General features: G+C 58.9%; 1 protein-coding gene across 11 annotated transcripts in view; it reads right to left on the bottom strand.

The window, feature by feature from the left end:
• Positions 1–201: 201 nt before the first annotated feature.
• KCNIP2 (potassium voltage-gated channel interacting protein 2) overlaps positions 202–25,744 on the bottom strand; it is a 43,192-nt gene continuing 17,649 nt past the window's right edge. Inside the window, exons 1-9 of one of the 11 annotated variants that reach the window (XM_058421547.1) lie at positions 19,809–20,085; positions 5,873–5,972; positions 4,635–4,755; positions 4,195–4,264; positions 4,028–4,098; positions 3,399–3,506; positions 2,932–3,036; positions 2,632–2,694; positions 202–2,302 (exon numbers count right to left, since the gene is read on the bottom strand). In XM_058421547.1, coding sequence (XP_058277530.1) covers positions 2,255–2,302; positions 2,632–2,694; positions 2,932–3,036; positions 3,399–3,506; positions 4,028–4,098; positions 4,195–4,264; positions 4,635–4,755; positions 5,873–5,972; positions 19,809–19,926 — 804 coding nt within the window. In that variant the 5' untranslated portion in view covers positions 19,927–20,085 and the 3' untranslated portion in view covers positions 202–2,254. Of the gene's footprint in view, positions 2,303–2,631; positions 2,695–2,931; positions 3,037–3,398; positions 3,507–4,027; positions 4,265–4,634; positions 4,760–5,872; positions 5,973–16,489; positions 16,626–19,808; positions 20,099–23,822; positions 23,982–25,744 lie in introns of those variants that run through there. The other 10 variants (XM_058421550.1, XM_058421545.1, XM_040071387.2 and 7 more) reach the window with 10 other exon arrangements.

Raw genomic sequence — 25,744 nt, 5'->3', positions numbered from 1 at the left:
CTTAATACCTACAGCCTCTTAGCAGGGGAAAGTCTGTACTTACAGGACCACCAACAGCATGGCGAAGCTCAGTGTGCACCCTGTCCCCCATACAACTTCCCAGAACACCCCAAAAAGGACACCAACCCTCTAAAGAGACCCCTCATTTTTTCTGCCCTCCCATCCCAGAGGGCTGACAGATGCAAAGACGTAACAGTAGTGTGCATAGCGATTGTGGTTAGATTTTATTGGTTCTTTGTTGGGTTTGTTTTTTTTGTTTTTGTTTTGTTTTTAACTCATATAATTGTTATAATACAAAATATACAGACTGGAGATGCCAAGCGGGTTGTGGGTCACCATGCCCCAGGGCAGGGGGTCACACCATGCGACCTACAGCGTGAGGGGGGCAGCGGCAGGTGCTCCACATGGCAGCGAACAATGGGTACCCCAGAGAGCTGGGAGGAGGGAGAACAGGGCCAAAGAGACAGAGGGGTAAGGCCCTCCCACTCTTAGGAGAATGCAAGTGGGAGCTCAGCCCCACAGCAAACCTGGGAATAGGTCTGTGAGATGAACGGTGTGTTGAATGAACCTAAAAAACACATCATGTCTGCAAGATAAATAATGTGTCAGACGAGCCTAAAAAACCTGTGATATCTGCAAGGGCTGGGACAGGGATGGTCCCCATGGGTAGCAGCCCCATGCCTTTGGCTCAGAGCCCCAGGGGTTAAATTCTAATGTCTTCAACCCCAGGGGCTCAGCCTGGGTCTGGCCCAGCATGGGTGCTGATCCCAGACATCACAGCTCAGGCCAGCCCAAACCACCCCTGGCCAAGGATACAGAGAGTGGAGCCTCAGTCAGGGGCTGCCAGGGCTGGGTACATTCCCAGTGCCTGTGAGGAGGTTCTGGAGTGGGCGTGGGATCATTAGCCCATGGGCATCACTTTCCCAGCTATGACTTGCAGTGGTATGTGGGCAGGACAGTCCTGCCTGCACACACCCATCTCCAAGGAGCTGGTGGTGACAAAAACATCCAGGGTCTCCGTCCCCAAGCAGACTCTCACATGGCCATGCTGGGAAAAGGTGACCCTCCAGCCTGCCAGCAGCATGGCAGTGACTCCTGTCTAACCCCAGCCTCGACTTTCTCCTCCAGGAGTTGCCAGCTCAGCCATGTCACCAGCACAGGGATATTCCTGACACCTCTCTGCCTCATTGCTCATTCCCTAGTCCCCAGGGCAACAGATGGGCTGGGATGGGGCAGGGCACAAGAGCAGGGCAAGGTCAGCAGCAGATGATGCCAGGAGCGTGGCTGTGAGCCCTATGGGGCCAGAATGGCCACCAGAGACCAGCCCATCTCCCTCTTCCATGTCGCCATACCCTGGCTGTCATGTCCTCAGGAAGGATTGGAATAGGTGTCTCTCCACTGGAGCCTCAGAGTGGATCCCTGGGGTCTCCCTGTGCCAGCACCCCAAATCTAAGGGACAGGGGCTGAGGTTGCAGCTCTCCCAGCCTTGCATCCTCCATCCTGTGGGACAAGTGCCACAACAAGTCACCTCGGGGTCCCTTTAGCCTCCCCTCTGCCCCTGTCAGGAAGAGCCTTGTAGGTCTAACCAGGATCCCTGGGACCAGGGGATGCTCCCCATAGCTCATGCAGCAATGAACCCCAAGGGCTCATGTGGCTGCCTTCTCCAGGCACGGCCCCTCTGCCCACCTACTGGCCCGGTGTCAGGACAGCAAGGGTGGCCAGAGTGGACACACTGGTCATGCATCCCACAGCAGGGCACAGCCAGGGGCAGGGGAGGAAGCCCAGGCACTGGCTGTGCCCCTTGCAAGACTTTATTGGTTTCTAGACAGTGCTGCTGGAGGATTTGGGCTGGAGCCGGGACTGGGGGCTCCTGGGGCTGGCAAGGATCAAGGTAGGCGACCTGTGGCTGCACAGGATGGTGTGCACAGGGAAAACCTCTATTGCAGCCCAAGGATGCATCTTTTCCACCGGGACTGGGTATAGGGAGGTCCATCCAGGTGAAATTCTCATCCTGTACCAGCCATGCCCATGCTCCAACATCTGGGAGCACCTGCTTGGGATTCCCCGAGGAAAGCAGAGCTGGGCCAGGGGAAAGGGAAGATCTTGGCTCCGACTGCATCTCAGGGAAGGAAGGCCCCTTCCCATGGGTGTGTCTGTGCAGCCAGAGGCGGGGAGTCTCAGAGGAAAAGTCAAGAGAGAGAAGAAGGTTCTGGGCCCAGTGTCAGGAGAGCTCGTCTGGAGGCAGATCCAGGAGCTAAATCACGCTGTCGAAGAGCTGCATGGATCGCATGATGTTCTCATCCTGTCAGGAGCAGATGGGAAGCAGGCAAGTTGGGCACAGAACAGCAATCTGGGCAGTTCCCCCAAACCTAGCATTACCCTCATAGCAGCTCTGGCACATGGGACAAGAGCCCCAGGGATTACAAGCAGTTTCCAAGCCCTACTGAGATCTGTGGCTCTCCTCATCTGTATGAGGATGCTGGCATGGGTACAGTTCCCAAAGCAGAGCTCCAGCCTTGCCCTTGGGAGCCTGGCTTCACCCCCTCACTGCAGGAAGGAAGCAGGAGGGACAAAGGTCCCCAAGGAAGAGGGTGGTGACCTAGCTCAGAGAAGAGCTGCTGGTGACTTTACCTTCTGGCAGGACTCCAGGAACTCCTCAATTGTCACCACGCCATCCTTATTCCGGTCCATTTTCTGCAGACAAGCACAGCACAGGGGACATAGCAAGGACAGCCCCAGCCCTAGGGAGAACCTGGTACCCCCTGCCCAGGTCCCACAGGGGCTGGACACAGTGCACCCCTGGCCACAGGCATGCCCAAGCACCAACAGGACCGGCACAGCCCTGCTTCAGCCCCAGAGTGGGGTGTTTTCCACTGCACCCACTGCAGCACTGTGCTGGAGCTCTGCTGCCCCAGGATGTGCTCAGCTCACCTGGAAGAAGTTCTCCACGTGCTCCCGGGGTGCTTCCTCCCTCATGGCCGGGTAGGTGTATTTGCCCATCATGTCGTAGATGGACTTCATGATGTCCAGCATTTCCTGATGGGAAGGGGAGCAGGGTTGCGGTGTCAACATGGGGCTCTGCCTCTGCATGGTCCCCAACCCACACCTTTTTCTTGATGCTCCTGAAGGACCTGTGAGGTGCTCAAATGTGTTTCTGCTGGCACTGCACAGCGTGGGGCCATGTGTGCACGTGCATGTGCAATGGAGCCCCAAAGCAGCACACTGCTCATCCACCCTCCATCCCAGTGCCACAGGGCCAGGAGGGACATTTGCAAAGCTGAGCTCAGTTAAATATCGATCCCCTGAGCTCTCCTCCAGAGCTCAGCCAACACCCCCGAGTTCTACCCTCGTCCCTATCAGGTGCAGACTTGTGCTGGCCTCTGGACCCCTCATCCCACCTCTTTGGTGATGCAGCCATCTTTGTTCAGGTCATAGAGGTTGAAGGCCCAGTTCAGGCGATCATCAATGGTGCCCCGCAGGATGGTGGACAGCCCAGACACAAAGTCCTGCAGAGATGGACAAGGCAGGCAAATGGGAGTCACAGTCACAAAGGGCCTTAGAGACACAGAGGGTACAGCCCTGCTTGATTCTCCTGCAGAAAGGAACTCAGCCCCAAAGATGATGTTCCCTGGGGCTGGGCTGACAAGGCAAAATGTTGGGTATCAAAAAGAGCTGGGGGAGAAAAAATTGCTTAACCCTGTACATTTCCCGCACTTCTCCCTTGGGTCACATCAACCAAGAGGACTGTGTGCATCATGACCCACTGTTCCGCCAAAGCCTGAACAAGACCCAGCCATGGCTGTGTCTGCCAGTCTGGGTCCCTGCACAACCCTTCCCAGAAAATACAGAAAGCCCCTTCTTTTGCTCTTTTTTGTTGCCTCTGGGAATTTAATAAACTCCATTAGGTCTGCAAAGCTCTTCATCCATCTGCAACAACCACACTGCTGACCCCAGCCCACGGCCCCTGGAGGGATGTACTCTCCTTGCCCCGCTGCACCCCACCACCCCCTCCTTGGCCACAGCTCACCTCAAAGCTGACGGAGCCATCATGGTCGGTGTCGAAGGCGTTGAAGAGGAAGGTGGCATAGGTGCTGGAGTCTGCAGGGAGGCAGGCAGCATGAGGGGGTGCTGTGTGACCCTCTGCCCCACAGAGGCAGCCCTGTGTATGGGGACAGGGAGGGGATGGGCACTCACCTCCTTGAGGGAAGAACTGGGAATAGATCTGCTTGAAGTTTTCTTCGTTGACAATGCCACTTGGGCACTCCTGCCAAGGCAAGGTCACGGCGTCACTTCCACATTGCAAAAAAGGGCTGATCACCCTCTAAAAACCTGTGGCTCCCTTGCCTTGTCCCCCAGTCCTGTGCACCTGGTGAGGTGGCTAGAAATTCTGCTTGGAGCATCTCCCTGAGTTTTTGGACTGGATCCCAGGCACCCAGGAAGGGGGCTCTCTGCACCCAAGGAAGCAGAGTACAGGATCAGGTCTCCCCACTGAGCTCCCTGGAGGTAAGATCAGGCTGTAGCCCTATATAAGCTTCAACCCCAAGGTCCCAAGAACTTTCACATACAAAGCACCACCCCGAGGTGGACATGGCAGCAGAGGTGGGGGCTATCAAAGCTGGTCAAGGGGTACTCACATTCTTGAAGCCTCGGTACAGGACCTGCAGCTCTTTGCGGGTGAACTTGGTCTGCTCCTGGAGCTGCTCCAGCCCCTCAGGGCGGTGGCAGACGGTGGAGAGCTCAAACTCATCCTCAACACTGTCTGCAAGGAACCCAGGGGAAGAGAGGGTGGCTGAGGCCAGCACTGTCCTGCCCTATCTTGTCATGCCAGGGGGCAGGAGAGGCACCTTGCACAGCACACACTGTCCTCTCACACCTGCCCAGGTTGACACATTTTTGGGGTCCTCTGCTCAGCCAGAGCTGGGTCTGTGCCAGAAGGGGACCCCTCATGGCTACAGACCAGGGACTGACACTGGGCAACAACTCCCCTCCAGTACAGCCCAGGCTGGGAACAAAAGAGGTGTGAAAACCCATCAGTGCTGAAACCCCCCCTGCCTGCCCTTCTCCTCCCACCAGCACAAGCATCTGCCCTGTGGAGTTCAGACCCTTGATGTCCTGCAGCACCAGGGCTCACATTCAGCAGGAGAGTTGCCCCTCAGAACCCCCAGCCCCAAATGCCCCCCCACAGCCTTTCCAAATTCTTTTCACAGCCCACTGTGCTCCCACTTTCATCGACGGCTTCTCTCCACCGTCTGCCAAGCTGCACAACCCCTGCCTGCAGCAACCAGCACCCCTAGACCCCACTCAGCCAAGAGGGGCACACACCAGGTACTCCCTCTTCATGGAATGGCTCAGAGCCTGCCCCTCCATACTCACCTTTTCCCAGGGGGGGTTGGCTTGCACTATGGAGCTGGGAGACATCCTGACCAGGGGCTTGGACTCACCAAGGAACCAAGCACATCCAGTACAGGGCGTTAAAGGACTCTGCACTCACTCCCTGCTCAGCCTCTTTCATTGCCCCATCTCCCCTCCATCTCCAAACCAACCCTAAGCTTAGAGAAGAAACTCCCCAGCCCTTTTAGACCAGTGCCGGGAGGGCCCCGCCGCCCTGAGCCAGCTCCCAAGCGGTCCTTGCCGCTGTGCATCCCGTGGGAGCTGCTCCAGGGAGACGAGGAGGGAGAAAACCAGCCTGTGAACAGGTTAAGACCGAGGTGGGTGCAGAGCCCATGGGATCGGACCCCTCCAGGGCAGGGCTGATCCTGACAGCCGGGGCAGGGGAGAGGTGGAGGCGTCCCCTTCCCGCAGGCAGGGCCGGGGCGGAGAGCAGGCAGCAGCACCGCCGGGGACAAACACACACAAAGGCAAGAAGAAGCACTTGCTTTCACTGAGCGAGGGGATGGATTTGGGCCGGCAGCAGGGCAGCAGTTTGAGGAATCGCTGCTTCAGCGCTTTTTTAGTTTGGACTGGCGGGTTGCCTGGAAGAAAGAAGGAGTCACCAAGCAGAAGAAGAGTTAACACAGCATCAGCTCCCGGTCCCGACGGGCAGCAGGGTTGGGCACCCGGCGCGCGGTGATCTGAGCGGAGGCAGCCCATGCAGCGTGAGGCTGGAGGAGCAGGAAGGCAAAACCCAGCCCAGGCTCTGGTCGACCTTCCTGCTCAATCCCAGGACAAACCCAGCACTGGAGTGTCCATCCTTAGGATGCGGAAGGATGGGATCAACCCTTCTAGGCTACCCACACCCAGCGCCTCTGTTACACCCCCAGCATAGCAGGGTGCACTGGAGACTCTCGGGAGCCCAGAGACTCAGAAAACGGCAGGGTCAGACTCTGCTTTAGCCTTGAGGACAAATACCTGCTCCCTGGGGACCCTCTCTGAGGGGCTCTGCAGGGAGGCAAGGCAGAATGAAGCCCAAGAAAACAGCCTGTGGCTGAGCCAGGGCATTGCATCCTCCCTAAGCTCAGGCTGGGTTTAATCCTGCTGGCAGCCGAGGGCTGAAGGCAAAGCGTGCACCGGACCCCCCATGCAGCCCAGACTGCAGCATGCACCCCCACCCCAGTGCAACACTGGGACCCGAGCCCAGGGACCTGCTTTGAGACAGCCAGAAGGGGAACGGGGCTCAGGGCTTTGGCCTCGGCCAGGCTACAGGGCTGGGGGAGGGACTCCCCACACCAGCCTGGCCCACGGCCATTGCATCCAAGTCTCCCTGCATTAACAGTAGATCTCCCCGCTCTGCTGACCCCACTGCCACCCCCTGTTCCCCCATTTGGACCCCAGTGGTTTCACTCAGCCCCATCTCTCCCAGCTGGCTGCAGACCACCTCCCTCCCTCAAGCCAGCAAACTCAGCGCAGGACTAACGCTGCAGGTAGGGAAAGGAGGAAGAGGAGGGGATGAAGGCCATGCTGGGCTCCAGCCTCCGAGGGGAGGCAGACACCAGCATGGGGACAAATGGGAAAAAAGGTGCAAAGTCCCTTTTGGGCTCTGGTTTGTCACTGTGTTTGCTCCAAGTATCCTGTACATCTGCAAGCAGCAGGTCACAATGCCGATGGATCCTGAGCCCTGATTTTGGGGTTGTTTCTCTAAGGTTCTAGCAAATGTCTGCCAGAGAAGCCCTCTCTCAGCCTTGTGGGGCTAAGCTGAGCCCCAGATGCCAGGAAAATGGTGCTGCATGGTACCCAGCTCCAGGACAAGGACATGGGTCGGCATCCAGCAGCCACTTCTAGGCAGGTTGGCCCCAACGTGCCCACAGGCAGAACCCGTGACTCTCTGAGCTCACACCAAGGCAGCTCCATCATTCGGGGGGATGGAGAATAGCTCCAGGAGGTCATGGATCTGGCAGGACACCACACAAAGCCGCTCAAAGAGGGCAAATTCTCCCCAGGGATGTGGCATCCACAGCAGGGTGACAGTGAGGTGCAAATGTATAGGGATGAACAAACACATTCCCTGGCATTTGTCAGGGGGTGACAGGAGCAAGGGTGAGGACCAGGATTTTGGGACTGGCAGAACAGCACAACCTGGCTCCTGTCTGCTCCAGGGTACGCAGGCAGGTGAGGAGAGAGGACTTTTCTTTCCTAAAAGTGGGCATCAGTTGTACATAAACCATGATTTTGTCTCAGCTACCCTTCCAGGGCCTTAATTTGCAGAGGGAAAGGGAAATTGCACCTTTCAGCCTTCCAAGGATGCTCTGGGGCCAAGTCTCTCCAGCAGAGCTGAGCTGTGGGAACAGACCTGACAGGCAAAGCATCCCCTTTGCTGAGAGGGAGGGGACAGGGTGGGCAGAGCAGCACCCAATGCCGGGGTGATGGACCTGGGAGGAAGCAGGGCAGGAGGGAAACCACACAGCGAGAGAGATGCAACAGAGAGTAAACTGTGGTTGGACTCACAGGGGCAGCAGGTATAGGCACGTGCAGTAGGTCAGGTCGGGTGCAAGTTACACTTTAGTTTGTTATAAAGAAGGAAAAAGAAAAAAAAAAAATAAAGAACATGGGCGTTTTCTCAAGGAGGAAACTGAAGGGGGCCCAGTTCCAGGGTCCCCAGGGCAGGGGAGGGAGCACATTCAGCACATGCAGCTTAACAACAGGAGAGGGGTGACCAGGACTGGGGTTTTGCTGTCCTGGCTTTAGTGAACACAAGGGCTCTGCTGAGTAGGATACACCACTCTCTTTCTGTTCCCAGCATCCAAACAAGTCTGAGAGCTCCTCCTTGTTGGGAAACAGCTCTGCCCAAAGATGAGGAGCAGAGCCCAACCGCATGCTGCCACTCTGGACACGAGGGACTTTGCAGCACGAAGCCCTGTCCCTGCCAGCAACAGCTCCTTTTCCAGATGCCACTGTGCTCTCTGCCCTTCTGCAAGGGCCATCCAGCAACTGGCACAGAACAAGAAGGGCTGGCAGTGTTCTATCTGTGCAGGAGGTCTGCCAGGTTAAGTGCCTGTCACTTCCCATGCATCATTCTGCAGCTCGGCAACTTCAAAACACACAAACTCACGCAAAATGAGACTCCATCCTTGAGTAGCACCAGAAGGGGGAGGGATTTCCCATCCCCACCTCCACATGCTGTTGAAATGAATTCCGAAGGCTGGCTCCAAAGGGACCTACAGTGCGTGGATCCCTGCCCCCAGCAACGGGGATGACCACTGACCACTTTGTATTGAGCTGCCAGCAGCTGATGTGTCCTTGGAGGCTGGATCCAGCCAATGCCACCATGCTGAGGGTTACCCAGTGCTGGGCTGATACCCTCTTTGTAGGACCCAAGGCTGCTCCATGGTCTCTCCAGAGGAAAAGCAGGAGACAGAGTCAGTCAGATGCATAACAATGTCCCTGTCCTCCCACAGAGCCACAACCACCAGTGCCCTCCCAGTGACAACTGGATGTGGAGACCAACACCCCCATTCCATGGCACCCTCCTGCTAGAATACATCCTCAGTAACAAACCAACAGGCAGTGCCAAAACTCCCCCGTCGCTCTCAGTAAGCTGTCAATAAATGCACAATCACGATGGGTGGAAAACCTGCATCCTAAAATAAGACTCCCCCCGCCGGTGTCCCCAGCTCCAGGGCACAGCACCGTTCCAGGAGGGGAGCAGAGCTCCAGCAGCCCACCAGTCATGCAGCACTCACAGCCCCTGCTTGGCCCCGTGGGGCAACACTGGGTCAGTTGGCAGCTCAGGAGGAGCTGGTATCCCGAGGCGGATCTGAACCCAGCTGCCCCTAAAACCTGTGGCTGACAATCATCCCTGTGCAGGGCTCAGCCACTCAGGGAAGGAACCAGCCTCAGGCACTGCCAGCAGCCACAGCTCTCTGGGGTCTGCAATGACGGTCAGCAGGAGGAAGAGTGAGTCTCTCCAGCTGCCCCGGGGATGTGTCCCACCACCAGCAGCTCTGCAAATGACCCTCATCAGTCAGCAATGCAGAGCCAAGTGTAGCAAAGGTGCCAGACAGTCATCCATCAGAGGAATGAAATCACAGCTGGCATCTCCCAGGGCCAAAGAGTCCCTGGCCTGAGGGTGGGACAGAGCTGGGAGCAGCAAAGCTGCCCAGCTGCAGTTCATGGGACAGCAAAGGCTCGGGACCAGGATATCCTCCAGTGCCAGGGGGAGAAACAGCTGCACAACCCTTGTGCTGAGCATAGGCCAGAACCAGCCACAGAGCCACATTCCCTTCCCCAGCTTGTGACAGGTAGCCTCCCAGGTAGCCTGGCTGTGCCCAAAGGAGAATTTCTTCAGACCATACCATGTATAAAACGTTGCGAGAAGGGAACGGGACAGGATACACATCCCGAGAGACAGTGGAGCACAGGGGCTCCCCAAATGGAGCAGACAAAGCTGCAGGACTGGGACAGCCATATGCATCACCCTGCTGCAGAACCCACACACAGGGACACATCCTGCCCCCATCAGCACCTCCTCTGGCAGCAGGAACCAGCGCATCCAAGGCGCCAGAGGAGCTACCCCAAAAAATGCCCCAGCAGAGCAGCAGCCTCTCTTGGCTGCAAGCAGTGCATTCCACAAGAGAGCCAGTGCTCTGCGTATCCATTACTAGATGCCATCCATGCCCTCCACAGTAAGGCACAGGGACAAAAAGTGGGTGTGCTTCAGCCACACCCCAGCCAGATCCCAGGCAGCTCAGGGACATCCTCCATCAGAAGGAGGTTGAAAGCACCTGCTGGGAACAGCACCCTCCTCTCCTCCCCACCCTCTGCTCCACTGCTACTTGCTCCTCTGATCACTCCTAGCAGCACACCTCCCGTTCCGAGATCTGGCCACCCAAGGGGATGTGATCTGCAGTCCCTTCATTTCACAACACTCCCAGTGCCAGCAAGGAGGCAGAGGGGATGGAGGCAAACCAACCCCAAAACACATTCATGCAAACTCTATTGGCAACCCTTGTCTGAGATGGGACTGTCCGTGGCACAGTCAAGGAAGGCAGCCAAAGGAAACAATGCATCAGCACCATGCAGCTCCCTGCACTCCCACCCTCACCAGGCACAACCAACAGGTTGTGTATCCATTGCTCTGACATATTTTGTGTCCTCTTCCTTGGCCACATCCAGCCCCTATCCCCAGTACCCTCTTGTCAGCCCATGAATCTTGTCACCCAGAGCATCCTCTCCTTTCCCCAGCCCTGGCACAGCCCTGCAGGGAAGGCAAAGGGGCTCTCACCTCTTTTCCCACGTTTTCCCCACAGCCACCAATTCTTGTAGCAGTGAGAAAGCTTTGCCCTGCATGGTGCTGCACCCCGCATTCATGGCTCTTTTCTCCCGGTCCACATTTATCTCCTCAGCCCCAGTTGCCCGCAGTCCTTTTCCCCATCATCTGACAAAGCCCAGCCCTTTGCATCCCATTGCCCTGAGATTCCAACAGCCCGGTCTCCATCCCCCAGCATCCCACACATCACGGCATCCCAGTGCCTCAAGACCCAGATATCCCCCACCCTAATGCTCCCAGATACCCTAAATTTCTGCACCCAACACCACACATTTCAATGTCCACAAATATTCCCACCCCATATCCTAATACTCTGAAACACCCCCAGACATCCTCATTTCTCCAGTTCCCTACACCCTAATGCGGCCAGACACTCCAATGCCCCCCTCCCCCAACCCCCCACCCCCCAAACAAAAGCCCTAAACCACACTAATTCTTCAAAAACTCCCCTAAGCACCCTGCAGCCCTTGGGATAGGAGGAGCACCTCCACCACCCCATCTGATCGCAACCCCATCCCCATCCGTGTCCCCATCCCACCTCCCCTGGTCAGGTCGATGATGCCCAGAGCATGGAGTATCTTGAGGCTGGAGCAGAGCAGCAGGATGATGCCCACCGTTTGCAGCCCCTGCAGGTCCCAGGGTGCCTCAGCAACCGCCATCCCCCAGACACACAGCCCCAGCCGGCAGCTGCTCTGGCAGCAACAGACCCAGCAGCGCAGGAGAGGGGAGGGCAGGGGAGGAGAGACCTGCCTTGGCCCTCCCTCTTCCTGCCCCAGGCTGCAGAGAAGGAGAGCCCACGGAACTGCCCAAGCGGCTCAGGGGTCAGCTCTCCTCCCGGGCACCCCTGCACTACAAGCCTGGCACAGGGACACGCAGAGGGATGCAGAATGGGCCCCAGAGGCTGCATGGAGGTGGAGGAGGCTCAGCCACGCTGGCTTCCACCCCAACAGCAGCTCGTGGTGGCACTGGAGCTGAGCAATCTGCAGGGACCCTGGAGTTCATCGCACGCTACTGGGACACCGCTGCCACCAGCCCAGGGACCAGCTCCACCTAGGAAATCCATCTGCCCCATGACAAACCACCAAACCTTCCCCCAGCAGTGATCCCACGTTGCATGGTACGAGTTCCCTGCCTTGAAGCTCAGCTTTGAGCCCCTCCACATACATCTGCAACCCTCATCTCCTCCCTCTTCCTCTGCATCTCTGCCCCAGCAAGAGTCACAGCCACAGCTGGGGGCTGCCAGCCCTGGATACATTGCTGGAGAGAAATAAGCTTCATGGGGTGCAAATGTACCCCACAGAGTGCTGCCCAGGGGGAGGGCAGCATGTCAGGGACAGCTCCCCACAGCCCACCCAAAATCCTGTTTTGAGGGCAGCAGGACAGAGACTCCAGCCTGGCAACAGTGGTTATTAGAAAGTCGCTATCAGACTGTTGTCTGTGCATGTCTCACCTAAAACCTGCTTCTGATGTGGCCACCTCCTGCCCCAGCAGTACAACAAGCCCCAGGGCAGGCACCCATGGGGCAATGAGACATTTTCCAGTATCCCTGAGTGAGGATGCTGTAGCCAAGCACAGATGGCACATCAGACATCCTGCTAAACTGCACTCCAGGGCCCATGGACTCCAAACTCCCTAGAGCCCAGTCCAGGGCACTTCTATTCCCACCTGTTCCCAGTCCTGGGGTCTAATCCTGTCTCTCACAGGGGAGACGTGAAGGCAATCCCACTGAACTCCAACAGCACCCTGCAGCCCAACACAACCCTGCACTAGAGAGTCACGGTCTCTCCCACTGGACTTGAAGGTTTCACCCTCCACCAGCAGAGCAGGACTATAAAGCAGGGTGATCCTAAGAGGCTCCTTTGCCCTCCACACTTCTTGTTTTTTCTCCAGCCTGTGATTTTTTCACCTCCCTGTGGCTGAGTGATCTCCTGCCCCTCCGTCTGCTGGCTCAGAGCCCATTCTGGGACAGAGTGGGGGCCCTGCTCCATGTCCAGCTGGGTCTCCTTGCTCCCCTCTCCAGGTACATCAACAACACTAAGAGCAAATCAGGCCAGAGGGAATTGGGAAGGAAGCAATGTGAAAAGTGATTAACACAAGGCCGGAGGGAGAAGAGATTCAACAAGCTAATTAGGTCTGGCTTGGCTGAGCAGGACGTGTCACCACACAGCAGCAGAGGCACAGGATGCACTGCAGGTATTGTGGACCTTGGGGAACTCAGGGCTGCTGGGAGAGCCAACGCTGCTCACCCTAGAGCCAGCTGACAAACCTGCAAGCTCTTGGAAAGGCAAGGGTTAAATCTACTGCACATGGGGAAATCTCCAGTGCAGCCCAACACACAGAATCCCAAACTTCAACCTGTACTGCCTTCGGTTGTCCTGGTTTAGATTTCGATGCTCTAACATCTATCCCTCTGCAGCAAGCTCACCCTGACCTCTAGGGTCTGTGAAACCCACCAGGCTGAGCCCAGGGACCAAGGCATCACACCCCAAAGGGCCCGTCCCTCCTGCAGCCAAGATGCAGCACTCCTGCCAAAGAGCTTCCTGGAAAGCAGGAGGAATCAGGTCTTGGCACAGGACTTTGCTCTCGCCAGCACCTTGGGGATGCTCACTTTCCCCCCTCTCCAGAGGGGCCCTCACCCTGAGCCAGCCGTGAGGAGGCGTCCATACTGCTCACTGCCACCACCCTCCCACCCCGCACCTTTCGGGGTGCTGGTGGCACCCAGGAATGATGCTGCTCCCTCCTACTTCTCCCCAGATTCTGGTGGGGTTTGGCACCCTCCCAGCCCTGCTTCTCTCTCCATATCCTGAGCTCTGCAGCAGCCCGCAGGGAAGGCAGAGTCCAGCACACCCCATGGTGAGGACTCTCCAAGACACCCCCAATCCTGCCTGCCCCTCAGCATGTACCCCGAACAGCCAAGGCAGGAACAGCCCTGGACAGGCACCAATTATCCTGCCGACAGCAATCTGCAACTTCATTTAATATTAATCTGTGGCTGGGCTACGCGGGTGGCTCTCCCGCCTTTCCCGCCTGTCGTCCCTCCTTCCAGCCGGGACCGATTGCTCTGTGCTGAATTATTGATGCCACACTTCAAGAGGCAAAATTGATAGCGTTTCTCTCCACCTGCCCCATCCTGAGCGCTTGGCCAAAGCGGGGTCTCAGCAAGGATCTGAGAGCCTCCTGCATGGGTCTGCCGGGAGATGTTCAGGGCTGGAGACAGGCACGATGGCACAGGCAGAGGCGGGATGACACAGTCCATCATCGATTATCCAGTGGGCAAACAACGTCAGTTCCTATATTGATCACCCTGGAGATCCTGGAGCACAGTGCACTCATGGGAGATACTCCCTTGCTGCTGCCAGGCGCTGGCTGTGCCCGTGCCACCAAGGCTGTGCAGGGTCCAAGGGGGTACAGTGCCAAGCAGACAGGACAAGGGGTTGCAGACAGTCAGCACTTCTGTCCAAGCCCTTTTTCAGGGAAATGCCAGCTCCAAATGATGGATGGGGTCCTTGGGATCTCATCCAGCTGAGTTTGGGAACCCAGCAAGCCTGGAATTCCCCCAGGATCTTGTTGCAAGATGCACTGTATGCTTCCCCCCAGGCTTAGAGGGGTTGGCTTGGTCCCCTCTGGAGCTGCTCCATTCCCAGCCCATCACTGTGGTGGCACAGCACAACCTGGGCAGAGAAAGAGCTGCAGGCAGGGGCCCAGCAGGGATGGGGCAGGGAGAGTGTGGGCCAGCAGCAGGAGCAGGGGAAGCACAGCCAGCAGCATCGACAGCTCCGGAGCAGGTGGCAGAGCCCCATGTCCATTAGCAGACCCAAGCCATTAGTGTTCGGTTTCAGGCTCTTTGTGGTCTCTGGGCTGTCACTGTTGACTGAGCCATGGCTTGTAAACAACCCCTGGAGGGGACACAGTATTTTCCAGCCCCAGACAGTTCCTGGGACCTTCCCTGGAGAGCAAAATCCTACCTGCTGCCTTTTCAGTCAAGAAGGGAAGAGACCTATGCAACAGCATCTCACCCCCATCCCAAACCACTGCAGTTTACACAGGACTCCTTGTTCAGGGCTTAGCTTAACCTCAGCCAATTCCTGCCCCTTAAGCAACGTGTTCCCTTCTCCTCTGGGCACCTTTAGGCAATGGGAGCAATTGCTGGCAGTCCAGGGCACCTGGATCCCATTCCCACCCTCACAGCTGGGGCACATCTCCAGCCAAGCCAGAGGGAACTGCAGCTTCTCAGCTTGGGAATGGGGGTGGAAGGGGACAGGCATGCCCCTGTTCCTTCTGGACAGGTGACGGATGACCAGGACAAGGCTGGACACAGGACACCCCATCTCCAGCATCCTGCTCTAGCCCATGCTGGGGAAAAGTCAGTTGCAGATGGACAAAGTGTGCCCCAGGAAACAGAGAAGCCACACAAGGCAAGGAGTGGCCCCTGCCTTGTCCTGAGCCCCTCAGCAGGGTTACTGCAGGGGCTGGGGGCTCTCTGTCTCCACTCTTTCCACTGCACCTGGGAGATGCAGAACAGTTGCAATCAATGCCACCGATTTGGGTCCAAAGCTTCGAGCAGCTGCACAGGGAAGCAAAAGCACTGGGAAGGAGGAAACAGGGTCTGGGGGAAACACCCCCAAATCTCCAGCATAACTGGGGAGGGGAAATCCACCCTGGGCACAGTCAGCATGCCTTCCCCCGGCACTCATAAGGAAGGATGTCTGTCAGGTCAGTTCCTGCCTCAGTTTCCCTCCTGGTCTGATCCACCTAGGAGTGCTGCTGGAGCACAGGGATTTAGCAAGCAGTTAAGCAGTAATGAAAACCCCCACGCACCTTTCCTGTCCCACAATCAGGTTCACAGGATCAGAGGGAGAGATCCCCCTGATCTGCCCCCTCCCTCCCTATCCTCAGGCACAGCCAGCCAGTAGGTGCAGCCTCGAAGTGCTGTCTGCTGCACTGCTTGTGGAGGCCAGCATTCACCACTGCACCCAGCCCGTGTGGGAGCCAGTGCTGGACAAGCACAGCCGAGTATCCCAGGGCACCAGTGGACCAGGGAAACAGTTTCCTCCTCAGCCTGTGCATGCCCCGATGCCAGGGGCCGGGCAGGCTGTGGCATCCTCCAGAGGTGTGTGTGGGCATGGGCATGGGCTGGGCAGGGCTGGGGGGATCCTTCACACAACCATCACCCGGGGGGTCCAGGGAGCACCCAGGCAGAGCAGTTCTGACCTCCCTCCCACTGTGCACAGAGCCCCCCGAGCGGATCCGGGCTCTGCCAAGTGTGTCCCGTGCACAGCGCTCAGCACTCACACAGCCCATCCGCAGCTGGACAGCTCCGTGTCCCCCCACCCTGCCCAAGGGCCACGGGGAGCACTGGGGAGAGCCAGGAGCAGGGAGCAGCATGCGCCCGTCCTGCCCGAGCCCGGCTGTTCTGCAGACTGGTGCCGGGCCCAACACCTCACATACAGGGTGAGGTGACCCTGGTCTCTGGTAACACCTCGCTCCTGCGGAGCGTTGGAAAACACCTGGCACTCACGGACATGGCCACACGCAGTCCCAGCCCGCAGCACCCCAGCACACATCAAAGTCAGACACCTTGCCAGCCCTGTCCCCTCCCTAGAGCCCCAGCCACTGGGACAGGCAGGATACTCTGCTCCTTGCATCCCGCGCCCCTACAAGCAGCCAGCGGGCACCAGGACTCTCTCATGGATGCAGCAGCCTTGGAGCACCCTTAGGGGCAGCTCTGGACACCCAGCACCCGCCCCTCGTGTCCCCGGAGGTGACGGCACCGCCCATACCCGTTACCTTCCAAGGACACAGGCTCGAAGAGGCCAAATTGCTCCAGCACCTTGACGAAGAGGACCAAGACCACCAGCACCGCAATCATCTCAAGGCCTTCCAGGTTCATGGTGAGGGTGTCTCATGGCCCCTCACCCACCACCCCTCCCCACCACAGTCCTTGAGCCCCCTCACCCCAGCACCTCAGGCGCCAGACCACGCATCCCCAGGACACCCGCCTGTGTCCCTGGAGGGGGCTTGGCTGTCACCCCCTACTCAGGGGCACCTGCCATCAGCCTTGGAGAGTGAGGGAGGCTCAGGGAGCCACGGCTGAGAGCCCAGGCAGAGCAGGGCCGTGCCCGTGAGTGGAGCGGAGAGAGGCCAAGTGGAGGGAGGCGTGGGGGTGGAGGGGATGGGGGGGTCGGAGGGGGAAAGAAGGCATGCCCTCCCATTCCAATGACACCACCTCCATCGATTTGCTTAATGCAGTTGCTAAGGAAACAGGCCACAGATATTAAAAGGCACTCGGTTCCCAGGGGGGGACACGGGGAGGGGCAGGACGCTGGGCACTGGCAAAACATCCAGGATGGGGATGACTCAGATTTGTCCTCTGTGCCCCAGACATGTGTCTGCCCCATGGGGACCAACTTGGCTAAACATATCAACATCTCCCTCCTGGAGGGTGTCTGGGGCAAGAGCTCCATCTGCCCCATTTCCAAGCAGGCAAATGGGTCCACCAGTTTTGCTGGGAACACCAAGGGAAGATGGGGAGCAGGTCTGGGAGAACAGGCTGGGAGCAGAGGCTGTGATGCAGGATGCCCAAGACACTGCCAGACCCCCAAATGGTGCAGGAGAGGAGGAGATGCAGGGGCTAGGGACCCAGCCAAGGTCACACAGAAGCTGGAAACAGAGAGTGAACCTGTACATCTGTGTGCCTCGAGCACACATCCACACACAGCCAACGGGGCTAAATTTAGCTCCCCTGCTCTTTTTTAACAGCATTCCAGCCCCTGCCTGGCTGTTTGATCACAAGCCACAGGGATCACCAGGGATCCAGGTACTCATGTTCACTGCCTATCACCAGGGCTCAGCACCCCTTGGGGTCTTCCCCTAGGGAAGCTCCCCCATCCCTTCCCCCAGGGATGCCACTGGCACTGCCCATCTCCAGGTGGGCAATTCCCATATGGGGTGCAATGCAAGACCAGTCCTAACTCCAGCACTGGTGTGGTAAGCAGGGAGCAGGGCTTCCCCCGTGCCACTGCTGCTCCCCACCCTACCCAGTTCACCGCAGCTGCAAGGCCAGCTGCCACAGCTACAGGTGGGATGGCCATGTCCAGGCTACGGAGCAGACCCCTGGCAAGAGCTCCTGGCAGGGCTGCCTCACACCAGTGTGCCAGGAGCCCCCATCTGCAGGGCAGGAGGCTGCAGGTTTGTCCCCTGGCAGGGGATGGAGAGGGCTGGTGTCTCAGTGCCAGGCTGTGGCATGGCCTGGCTATCTGGTGGCTCCGTGCCACCGGGCTTGGCATCTCCTGCCCCCCTGGGACACACTCCCAAGGCTGTTCTAACACCAGCAGAAGATGCCAGAAATGCATCAGAGGCGTCCTGGGGAAAGAGCTGAAAGTCTTCCCTGGGGAAACATTCCTCAGGCTGGAAGTTTTCAGACCTGGCATTTCCTTTTCTTGGAAAGAGCTGAGTTTCCAGGCACTAAGCCTGGATTTCCTCCCAGTGGTTCACCTCCCAGTTTTGCCCTCAAGTCAGTCCCTCTGGGCTGGCACAGACTTGTTGCACTATTGCAGGAAGTTTCTCACTGATGTCAACTGAGTTTTTAAAGCCACTTTTCTTGCTGAGCCCATTACAACCCATCCTCTCCTCAAGCCTCCAGCTGCTTCCAGTGCTGATGGCTATCCTGCAGGCCATGAGTCTATTTTTGCAACCTAGTTTTGGCCACACTTGGAAGGAGAGCAGCCCTTTCCAGCCTGATCCAGAGGGTTTAGGGCAGCTTCTCTGCAAAGGGAACCTGCTGAGCCCATGTGAACGGACCATCATCAGCCCCTCGTGTCTCTGACAGCATCGAGGGCTGCTGGGGCTGAAGGGCACAGTGGCAGGTCAGTCACCGAGTGCCAGCTTCCCCACCAGCCCTTGTGCCCCTCCCGTGCCAGCCGCCCTCCCCAGCGGAGCAGTGATAACTCTCCTGCTGGCTGCCACGTCAGGATTACACATTTCTGTGCCGGAGCCATTAAAAAAAACCTCCATTGTTTGCTGCCAGCACGACACAGAATCCCAGCAGGACCGGCACAGGCATCCAGCACTGGTCCCATGTCCCAGTGCCACACCCTGTGCCCAGCTCCCAGACTCCCCAGGGTTCCTTGCCTAGAGCATATTCCCTCTGACCAAGGGCAGCTCCAGATGAGCAAGGTGTGACAAAGGACCACCCCTTCACCTCACCAGGGTCCCCAGGGATGCTGCTTCATCTGGAGCTGCCCCCAGGACAGAGGAGACACATGGGACCACATGTGGGATGTCACCAATGGATCCAGACCCACAGCTGCCTGCAAGGGATGCTCAAGAGGTGTGAGACAGGGCTTTGCCCCCCGTCCCCCTGAGGGGCATCACTCCCGGGGTGCTCCTTGCCCCTGCAGCCAGTCAGCATTTGGCCATGCTATGGGAAGTGCCTCAAGGCTCTGGCTGAGCTGTGCAGAGAAGTCTCACAGATGAATGGAGCAATGCACACCCCAGGCAGGAGAGGCTCTGCACGTCCCTGGACGCGTGATGCCAGTTTCACCCTTCCTGCCCTGCTCCTTGCCTTGGGGGTCTCACCCTGCAAACCTCTGGCACTCGCATCCCACTGCAGTGGGGCCTGGAGAGACCCTTCGCTGGGGAAACTGGGACCCCCCACCTCATCCCAGAGCTCCCCAAAACACAAAACACCAGCTGAGGACCAAAGATGTGGATCACGCCCAAAGGGACCCAGAGCCCCAAAATGCAGAGTGAGGCCCGAGCATGAACTCCGGGCACCCTGCAGGAGTGGGGGGCTGCAGAGAGCATCCCCATCTCACAGCAGTGCCCAGACACCAGCAGCACGGTGGACCCCAGAGCAGCCTTGGATAGAGCCCTGAGCCAGAGCTCAGCCCCGGGGTCGCCACCGGCTGCTCTCACACGCAGCGGAGCAGGACACGGCCGGGAGGAACTAACGAAGTGACTGAGGAGATGGAGATCTCCCAGAGAGGCAGAGAGGGAGTCCCCCATCCACCTCTCCCACACCAAGCACCTGGCTCACCTCACCGCTCAGTTTGTGGAAGCGGCCGGGCCGGGGCCACCCTCTCCTCCCATGCCCCCAGCCCCGTACCTTCAATGCCGCTGATGATTTTGAAGCAGCGAGTGGTGAACCAATAGGAGATGAGGAGGAGGATGGCAATCAGGGAGGCATAGAGCAGGCTGTCGTTGTGCAGGGATGTCCTCTCCATGGCTCCATCCCCTGTGCCCGCTCGTGCCCCCAGCCGGCCCCGCCGTGCTATCTGGGGCAGCCCTGTCCCGGCAGTCCCCCTGCCAGAGGAGCCGGCCACCGCGGGCAGGGAGGCGGGGGGCCGCACGGGCAGGCAGGCAGGTAATTGGGAGCGTTGTGTGAGAGCCAGGCTCCCAAACCAATTACCTTAATTGTGCTCAGGCGGCACATGGCAAACAGTTAAAAATAACCCTCCTGGCCCGGGGGGAGAGTGGCACCATCAGCCAGGAGAAGGAGGCAGGGGGCAGAGAACAGATGGGCTCATTACACATGTGGCTGTGACTCAGTGCCGTGGGGCCAGCAAGGTATCACCACAGCCCAAGGGCTGCTCCCAGTTCCCTGATGATCTTGGGATTCTCAGGGCTCAGCCCCTTGCTGCCACAGCACAGGTGAAGCTGGGAGTCCTGGAAACGAGGCTCCCTAGGGGACGATGCTGCCAGGATCTCTGCTGATGCCTGTGTCTGTCCTTGCTCCAGACACGAGGCCTTGAAGAAAGGTGTCTCTGCAGTTCTGCCATCCCACAGAGCTGGGTCTGGCATCTCGTTCCCTGTGTCCCACAGCAGCACCTCCCCAGGGATGTCTGTGATCAGCATCTGCTTTTCTCAGGCTGGAGTCAGGGCCAACCAGCCTGGTCCCTGCTCTGTGATGGCAGGTGCATTTAGACAGTGCCACTGTGGGTTTGGGCACACTCACTCACAGACCCCAACCCACGCTGGGTTAGCTGCACCCATGCCTGAGACACTTCTGGTCCCTGCACGGCGCTTGGCCCTATCTGCTGCCCCGTGGGACATGCGGCTGAGGAAGACCCTGGACCCAAGTGTGCCATCCCAAACCCTCTTTGCGTACAAGGTGTCCCATCCCTGCCCTGCACCCACAGGCGGGGGTTGTGGCCACCCAGGTGTAGGTGAGGAGCGCAGCATTGCCCCAGCAGTGCCCCTTTCAGGGAGCAGAATCCAAGCATCCAGATCCGTCCCTCCTCTCCTTTCTCCCTCCCTCTCCCAAGATCAACGGCTCTGGGGATCCACGGGTGACACGGGACAGGATGGCAAAGTGGCCCTGGCATATGCCCGTGGCTCAGCACTGGGGAGAGCAGCAGCCCCTGTAGCACTGCCCCAGGACCAGGCAGCCCAGGCTGGCACTGAGTCCATGTCGCCTGTCCCGCTTCGGGCTGTGACACCAACAGCCGTGAAGTGTCCCCCACCCGGCCAGCCCCGCCCTGGCTCTCCAGTGCTGCCGGCAGCACGGCCCTGCCACACTGCTAAATTTAAACACCCTGCCAGCCACCTGCTGGGTGGTGTATAAATAACCCCTGGAGCAGGGTTCCTTGCCCAAAAAGCAGGTCCATGCACGCAGCATGCCACAAGCACACCCAGAGCCATCGGGTAGCCAGGTGGCTGGTCCCTGTCTCCACCATCCCAGCACCACCAGCAGCTGGGGATCAGGAACTGTCCTCCACTGCGGGCCGGAGCAGATGGGGATGGAGCAGGACAATCATCCATCATCAGGGGACACCTGTCCCTCTAGGAGAGGACCATGCACCTTGACTGTGGCCAGGATCTGCCCTCCTTCAGAGCCACCCCCCAACTGGAGTGCTGTACACCCAGTGCAGCAGTGCTAGGGCACTACTTCCACAAAAGTTCCCATGGGACCTGCTGGGCCACAATGAGGCGATGGTCCCTGGGCACAGCTGCCCAGCTGCTGCCCAGGTCCCTTGGGTGCTCCTGACCTGCCGGGGGGCCAGCCTGATGGATAGGAATTTCTCCCTTTTTTTTTTTGGTTCTCGGGGCCATCATCCATTAGGGAGAGTTAAATTTAGGTTAAAGCTGATCCCTTATTACCTTGCTGCTAATCAGAGCACGAGCAGATTATTAATAAGCACATTAAAATATTGGTGAAATGCTATTTTTGGGAGGTGAAGTCACAGTTTTAATCTGGTTAATTGATTGAGTCATTTCTCTTTGCCCTCTCTGGCGACCCGTCCTTGGCCAGCTCCCCAGGGCACCCAGCCAGGGGCCCCCTTGCCTCGGGCCCACCTGGTCAGACACCCAGTGCCTTCTGCAGTGAGCCCCAGAGGACCTCCTCCACCTGTGCAGGAAGGACAGGGAGCCACTGCCCCCCAAAAAGGAATGGTGTGGTAGGATAACAGCCAGAGGGGGGGCAGCTTCTTGGTGACCCAAGGATCAGAGCAGCAGCTGGGGAGGAGGGGAGATGCAGAGGGGAGAAGGCTGTGCAAGCCCCACATCCCACACCCAACTCAGAGCTGCCCGGCTTTGGGTTTCACTCTGCTTTCGCTGGTCTCAGAGCTTGGGAGTACACCAAGAAGACGGTGAGGGTGGTGAGTGTCCCATGGCCAGCCATGCCCTCTGTGCCCATCCCAATCCCTTGCACACCCAGCAGGGCTGTAGGGAAAGCCCTTGGTCCTGCTCAGCACCACGTGTGGTCACCCCGGAAACCCAGTCCCAAGGGTCACCTCCTACAGTCCCAATGCCATAGCACCCAGGACACTGGGAGAAGGACCTGCAGGACATCCTTGCAGGTGGTGGGGTTTGGGAGCATCCCAAGGTCCCATTCCCTCTTTGCTCCGTCACCTGCAGCTCTGCCCCTCTGGCCCTGGGCTGCACTCAGCTGACTCATCCTCTGCCCCTCCACTCCGGGCAAGTTGGCTGGTGCCCAATGGAGCCAACTAGCCGGGATGGACCTGGCACTGCCTGCAGCACACCCAGCCTCCAGAGCCGGGCATGCTGCTGGGCCAGGGGGACTGTCCCCTGCTCTGACCGGGACACTCCATCCCTGCGGGCAGGAAGGTAGCATGGCAGCTGGGCACGGCCCCCACGTCAAATACTGCCCCCACATCCCAGCCTCCAGGGCTGTGCCAAGTGCATCTCCATGCTATCCCCGCACTTCTCTGGCCCCAAGGACAGGCACAGGCTGTGGAGACCCAGGGGTTTCCCCAGGCAAGGAGGGGACAGAACCTGGGAGGGGTTTTCCAGACAGGCTGAGTCCTGGCAAAGGCAGTGCAAGTCCCAGCCCTGATCTGAGGCGTGACGCTGCCACGTTGGCCTAACAAGGCTTTCCCTGCACTCACATCCCTTCCCAGCACTGTTGGAGCCCAGAGGAGCAGCCCAGCGGTCCTCGGTGGGGCAGGGCCATGGGGATGCCAACTTTGTCCCTGCACAGGGACAGGGGCGGGAGAAGGGCACCCAGACTCCCAGCACACACAGGCGCATGATGACCTCCCTGAGATGTGCCCACTGGGTTTAGGAGGTGGTTCTGGGTTCACACCCAGAAGAGGGGGTTCTGGGCAGCTGGCAGGGCAGTTCAGGGGCTGACACAGGGGTGAGGGTCCTGCCATGGCAGTGACAGCAAACCAGGAGCACAGAGCATGCAGCTCTGTCCCCAGGACCAAGCATCCCAGGACAAAAGCAGCGGTAGATGCGGGCACCAGGGTGTGTCCCTGCCCTGGCTCATGGGGCACACCCAGGGCTCCTTTGTCCAGCCAGGTGGAGGGCATGGCTCCAGCCCCAGAGGAGTCAGATTCCTTGACATGACAGGAACCGTCAGACCAGCTGCAATTTGTTTGTACAGCAGTTCTTTCATGCTCCACTTCACATCTATCCCCTCCCCAAATAAAACATTCCCCTCACCCCAGCTCCACACGGGGCCTTCAGGGCCTTTTGTTGCCTCCTGGAACCATCTTCAGCTTTGCTCCACACGGAGCTCAGCGCAACCCCACCAGAGGCTGCGGCACTCAGTACCTAAACAGCATTTCTCCCCTCCCCAAATAACCCCACGGAGCCCACCAGACGGAGACCACCTCTCACGGAACAGAGACCCCGCGTTCCCCAGGGCGGCACCTACCTTGGGAGAGAGTCCCGGTGACAAACTGGTAGAAGAAGCGGATCACCCGGCCCAGCTGCCTCTTGCAGCGCTGCTGGCAGTGGCTCATGGCTCCGGCTCCCGGCGCCGGGGAGAGACCCAGCCGCACGCCCTCCCGGCCGCCAAAGAGCCCCCCAGCTCCTCCGAGCAGCGGGCGATGCCCGTGGGAGGACTGAGCCGTTCTGCCCGGAGCGAGCCCGCGGGCATCGGCGCCCGGTCCAGCCCGGCGGAGCGGGCAGCGGCAGCGCCCGGCAGCGCGGCAGGCGCCGGCCCCGCTCCCCGGCGGCGGGCAGAGGGAAGTTTTGCTCGGGGATGCTCCGGTGCGGGTGGGCGGTGGGACGGAGCGCTCGGCCGCGGTGCCGCTCCCGGGGCTCGGGCTCACGAAAGCCGACCGCTGAGAGGGAGCGGGATGTCCGGGCTCCCCCCGCGCCGGGGCCGTGCCCGCCCGCCGGCCCCTCCGTGCCGCAAAGTTGAGGGGAGCGGCGGGGAGCGGCGTCGGGGTGATGCGGGGTGCCGGGGAGCCCAGCGGTCCCTCCGGCAGAGGCGGACGGACGCCTCCCTGGCTGGCAGAGCCTCGGGTTGCCCCCGGCTCCTGATCCGCCCCTTGGCACCAGCTCGACCCGGCACTTCACGCCCCGGCTGGCCGGGAACCAGAGGCGGGTTGGTATGGCAACCCGCAGACTCCACAGGTCCCGCTGACCAATGAGGCACCGCTGCATCCCAGGGCCGCCTCTCTCCAAGAGCAGGCAAGGATGCTCCTTCCGGAGGGAAGCCGGCACCGAGAGCATCCCGCGTCCCTGGGCATCAGCCATCCATTCCCACAATCAAGGGTTACGAGCATCCTGCATCCCTGGGCATCAGTCCTTCATCACTGCAAGTCCTGCATCTCCAGGCATCCACTTCTGCTGGCTCCACACAGGGGAGGAGACAAGGATGGATGCAAGGATGGGAAGGAGCCAGACTCTGAGACCACCCAGGCTAAGAGCTGCTCGCTCCAAAGCTCAGCCTGGCAGCAAGTTGCTAACTTGCACGGTATGTCAGAGCCAGAAGACAAACTGGAGTGTGGTGGCAGTGGGATTTCCCTGCTCCCAGAGCCAGCCTGAGACGGTCTGTGCAGACTCAAGACAACATCCTTTCCCTTAGCACCATTTTCCCAGCTGTATTCCATCTCCACAGCGCATTCACACCCCACAGCAGCAGGATTCTATCAGTTCTGAATCCATCCAGGCTCTATAATCTCATAAATCTCATCTCTTATTAATAGGAAAGGAAGCGAACAAGAAGGGACCTGATGGAAATTACAGCTTCTCTTCCCTCAGGGATGGAAAAGAGGGTGGAGCCATGATACAGCCAGAACAGCCGGACTGTCCAGTCCCTACCAATACCTCAAGGAGTCCAAAGGGAAGGGGTAAGAGCACCACCAGTTCCCACCAACCCTGTGCTGGGGCTGGCATAGGGGAACCTCACCTCCTGCCCCCCAAAAGAAGGGCCATCCTCTCCAAACCAAGCCCCTCATCTGTCCCCCCACCTTATACAGGCCATGGCCCTGGAAAAGGGGGCAGCTGCCCAACAGTGTCTCCACACCACAGCACGGCAGGGTCCCAAGGTGAGGGACACTGCAGGGGATGCTGCACTGGCCGCTGCATAGCTGAGCCGGCTTTGGAGAGATCCTAAGCAAGGCACAACACAGCACAGCAGGGACTTGTAACCCTTTAATTATACAGCCACAAAGCCCCAGGCCAGAGAAGGGCTACAAGGGACATCAGCCTCACAACGGGAAGGGGCCAGTCCAGGCTAGCTGAGATAGATTGAGCAGCTCAGCAGACAAGAAACACAGATGTAGAGACAATCTGTGGATGCAACACCTTGACTGAATCTACCTCTGTGAACAATTTGTCCCCAGC

Source organism: Hirundo rustica, chromosome 8, assembly GCF_015227805.2.
Source record: "Hirundo rustica isolate bHirRus1 chromosome 8, bHirRus1.pri.v3, whole genome shotgun sequence".
NCBI lineage: Eukaryota > Metazoa > Chordata > Aves > Passeriformes > Hirundinidae > Hirundo > Hirundo rustica.
This window is presented reverse-complemented; position numbering and strand designations above follow the sequence as displayed.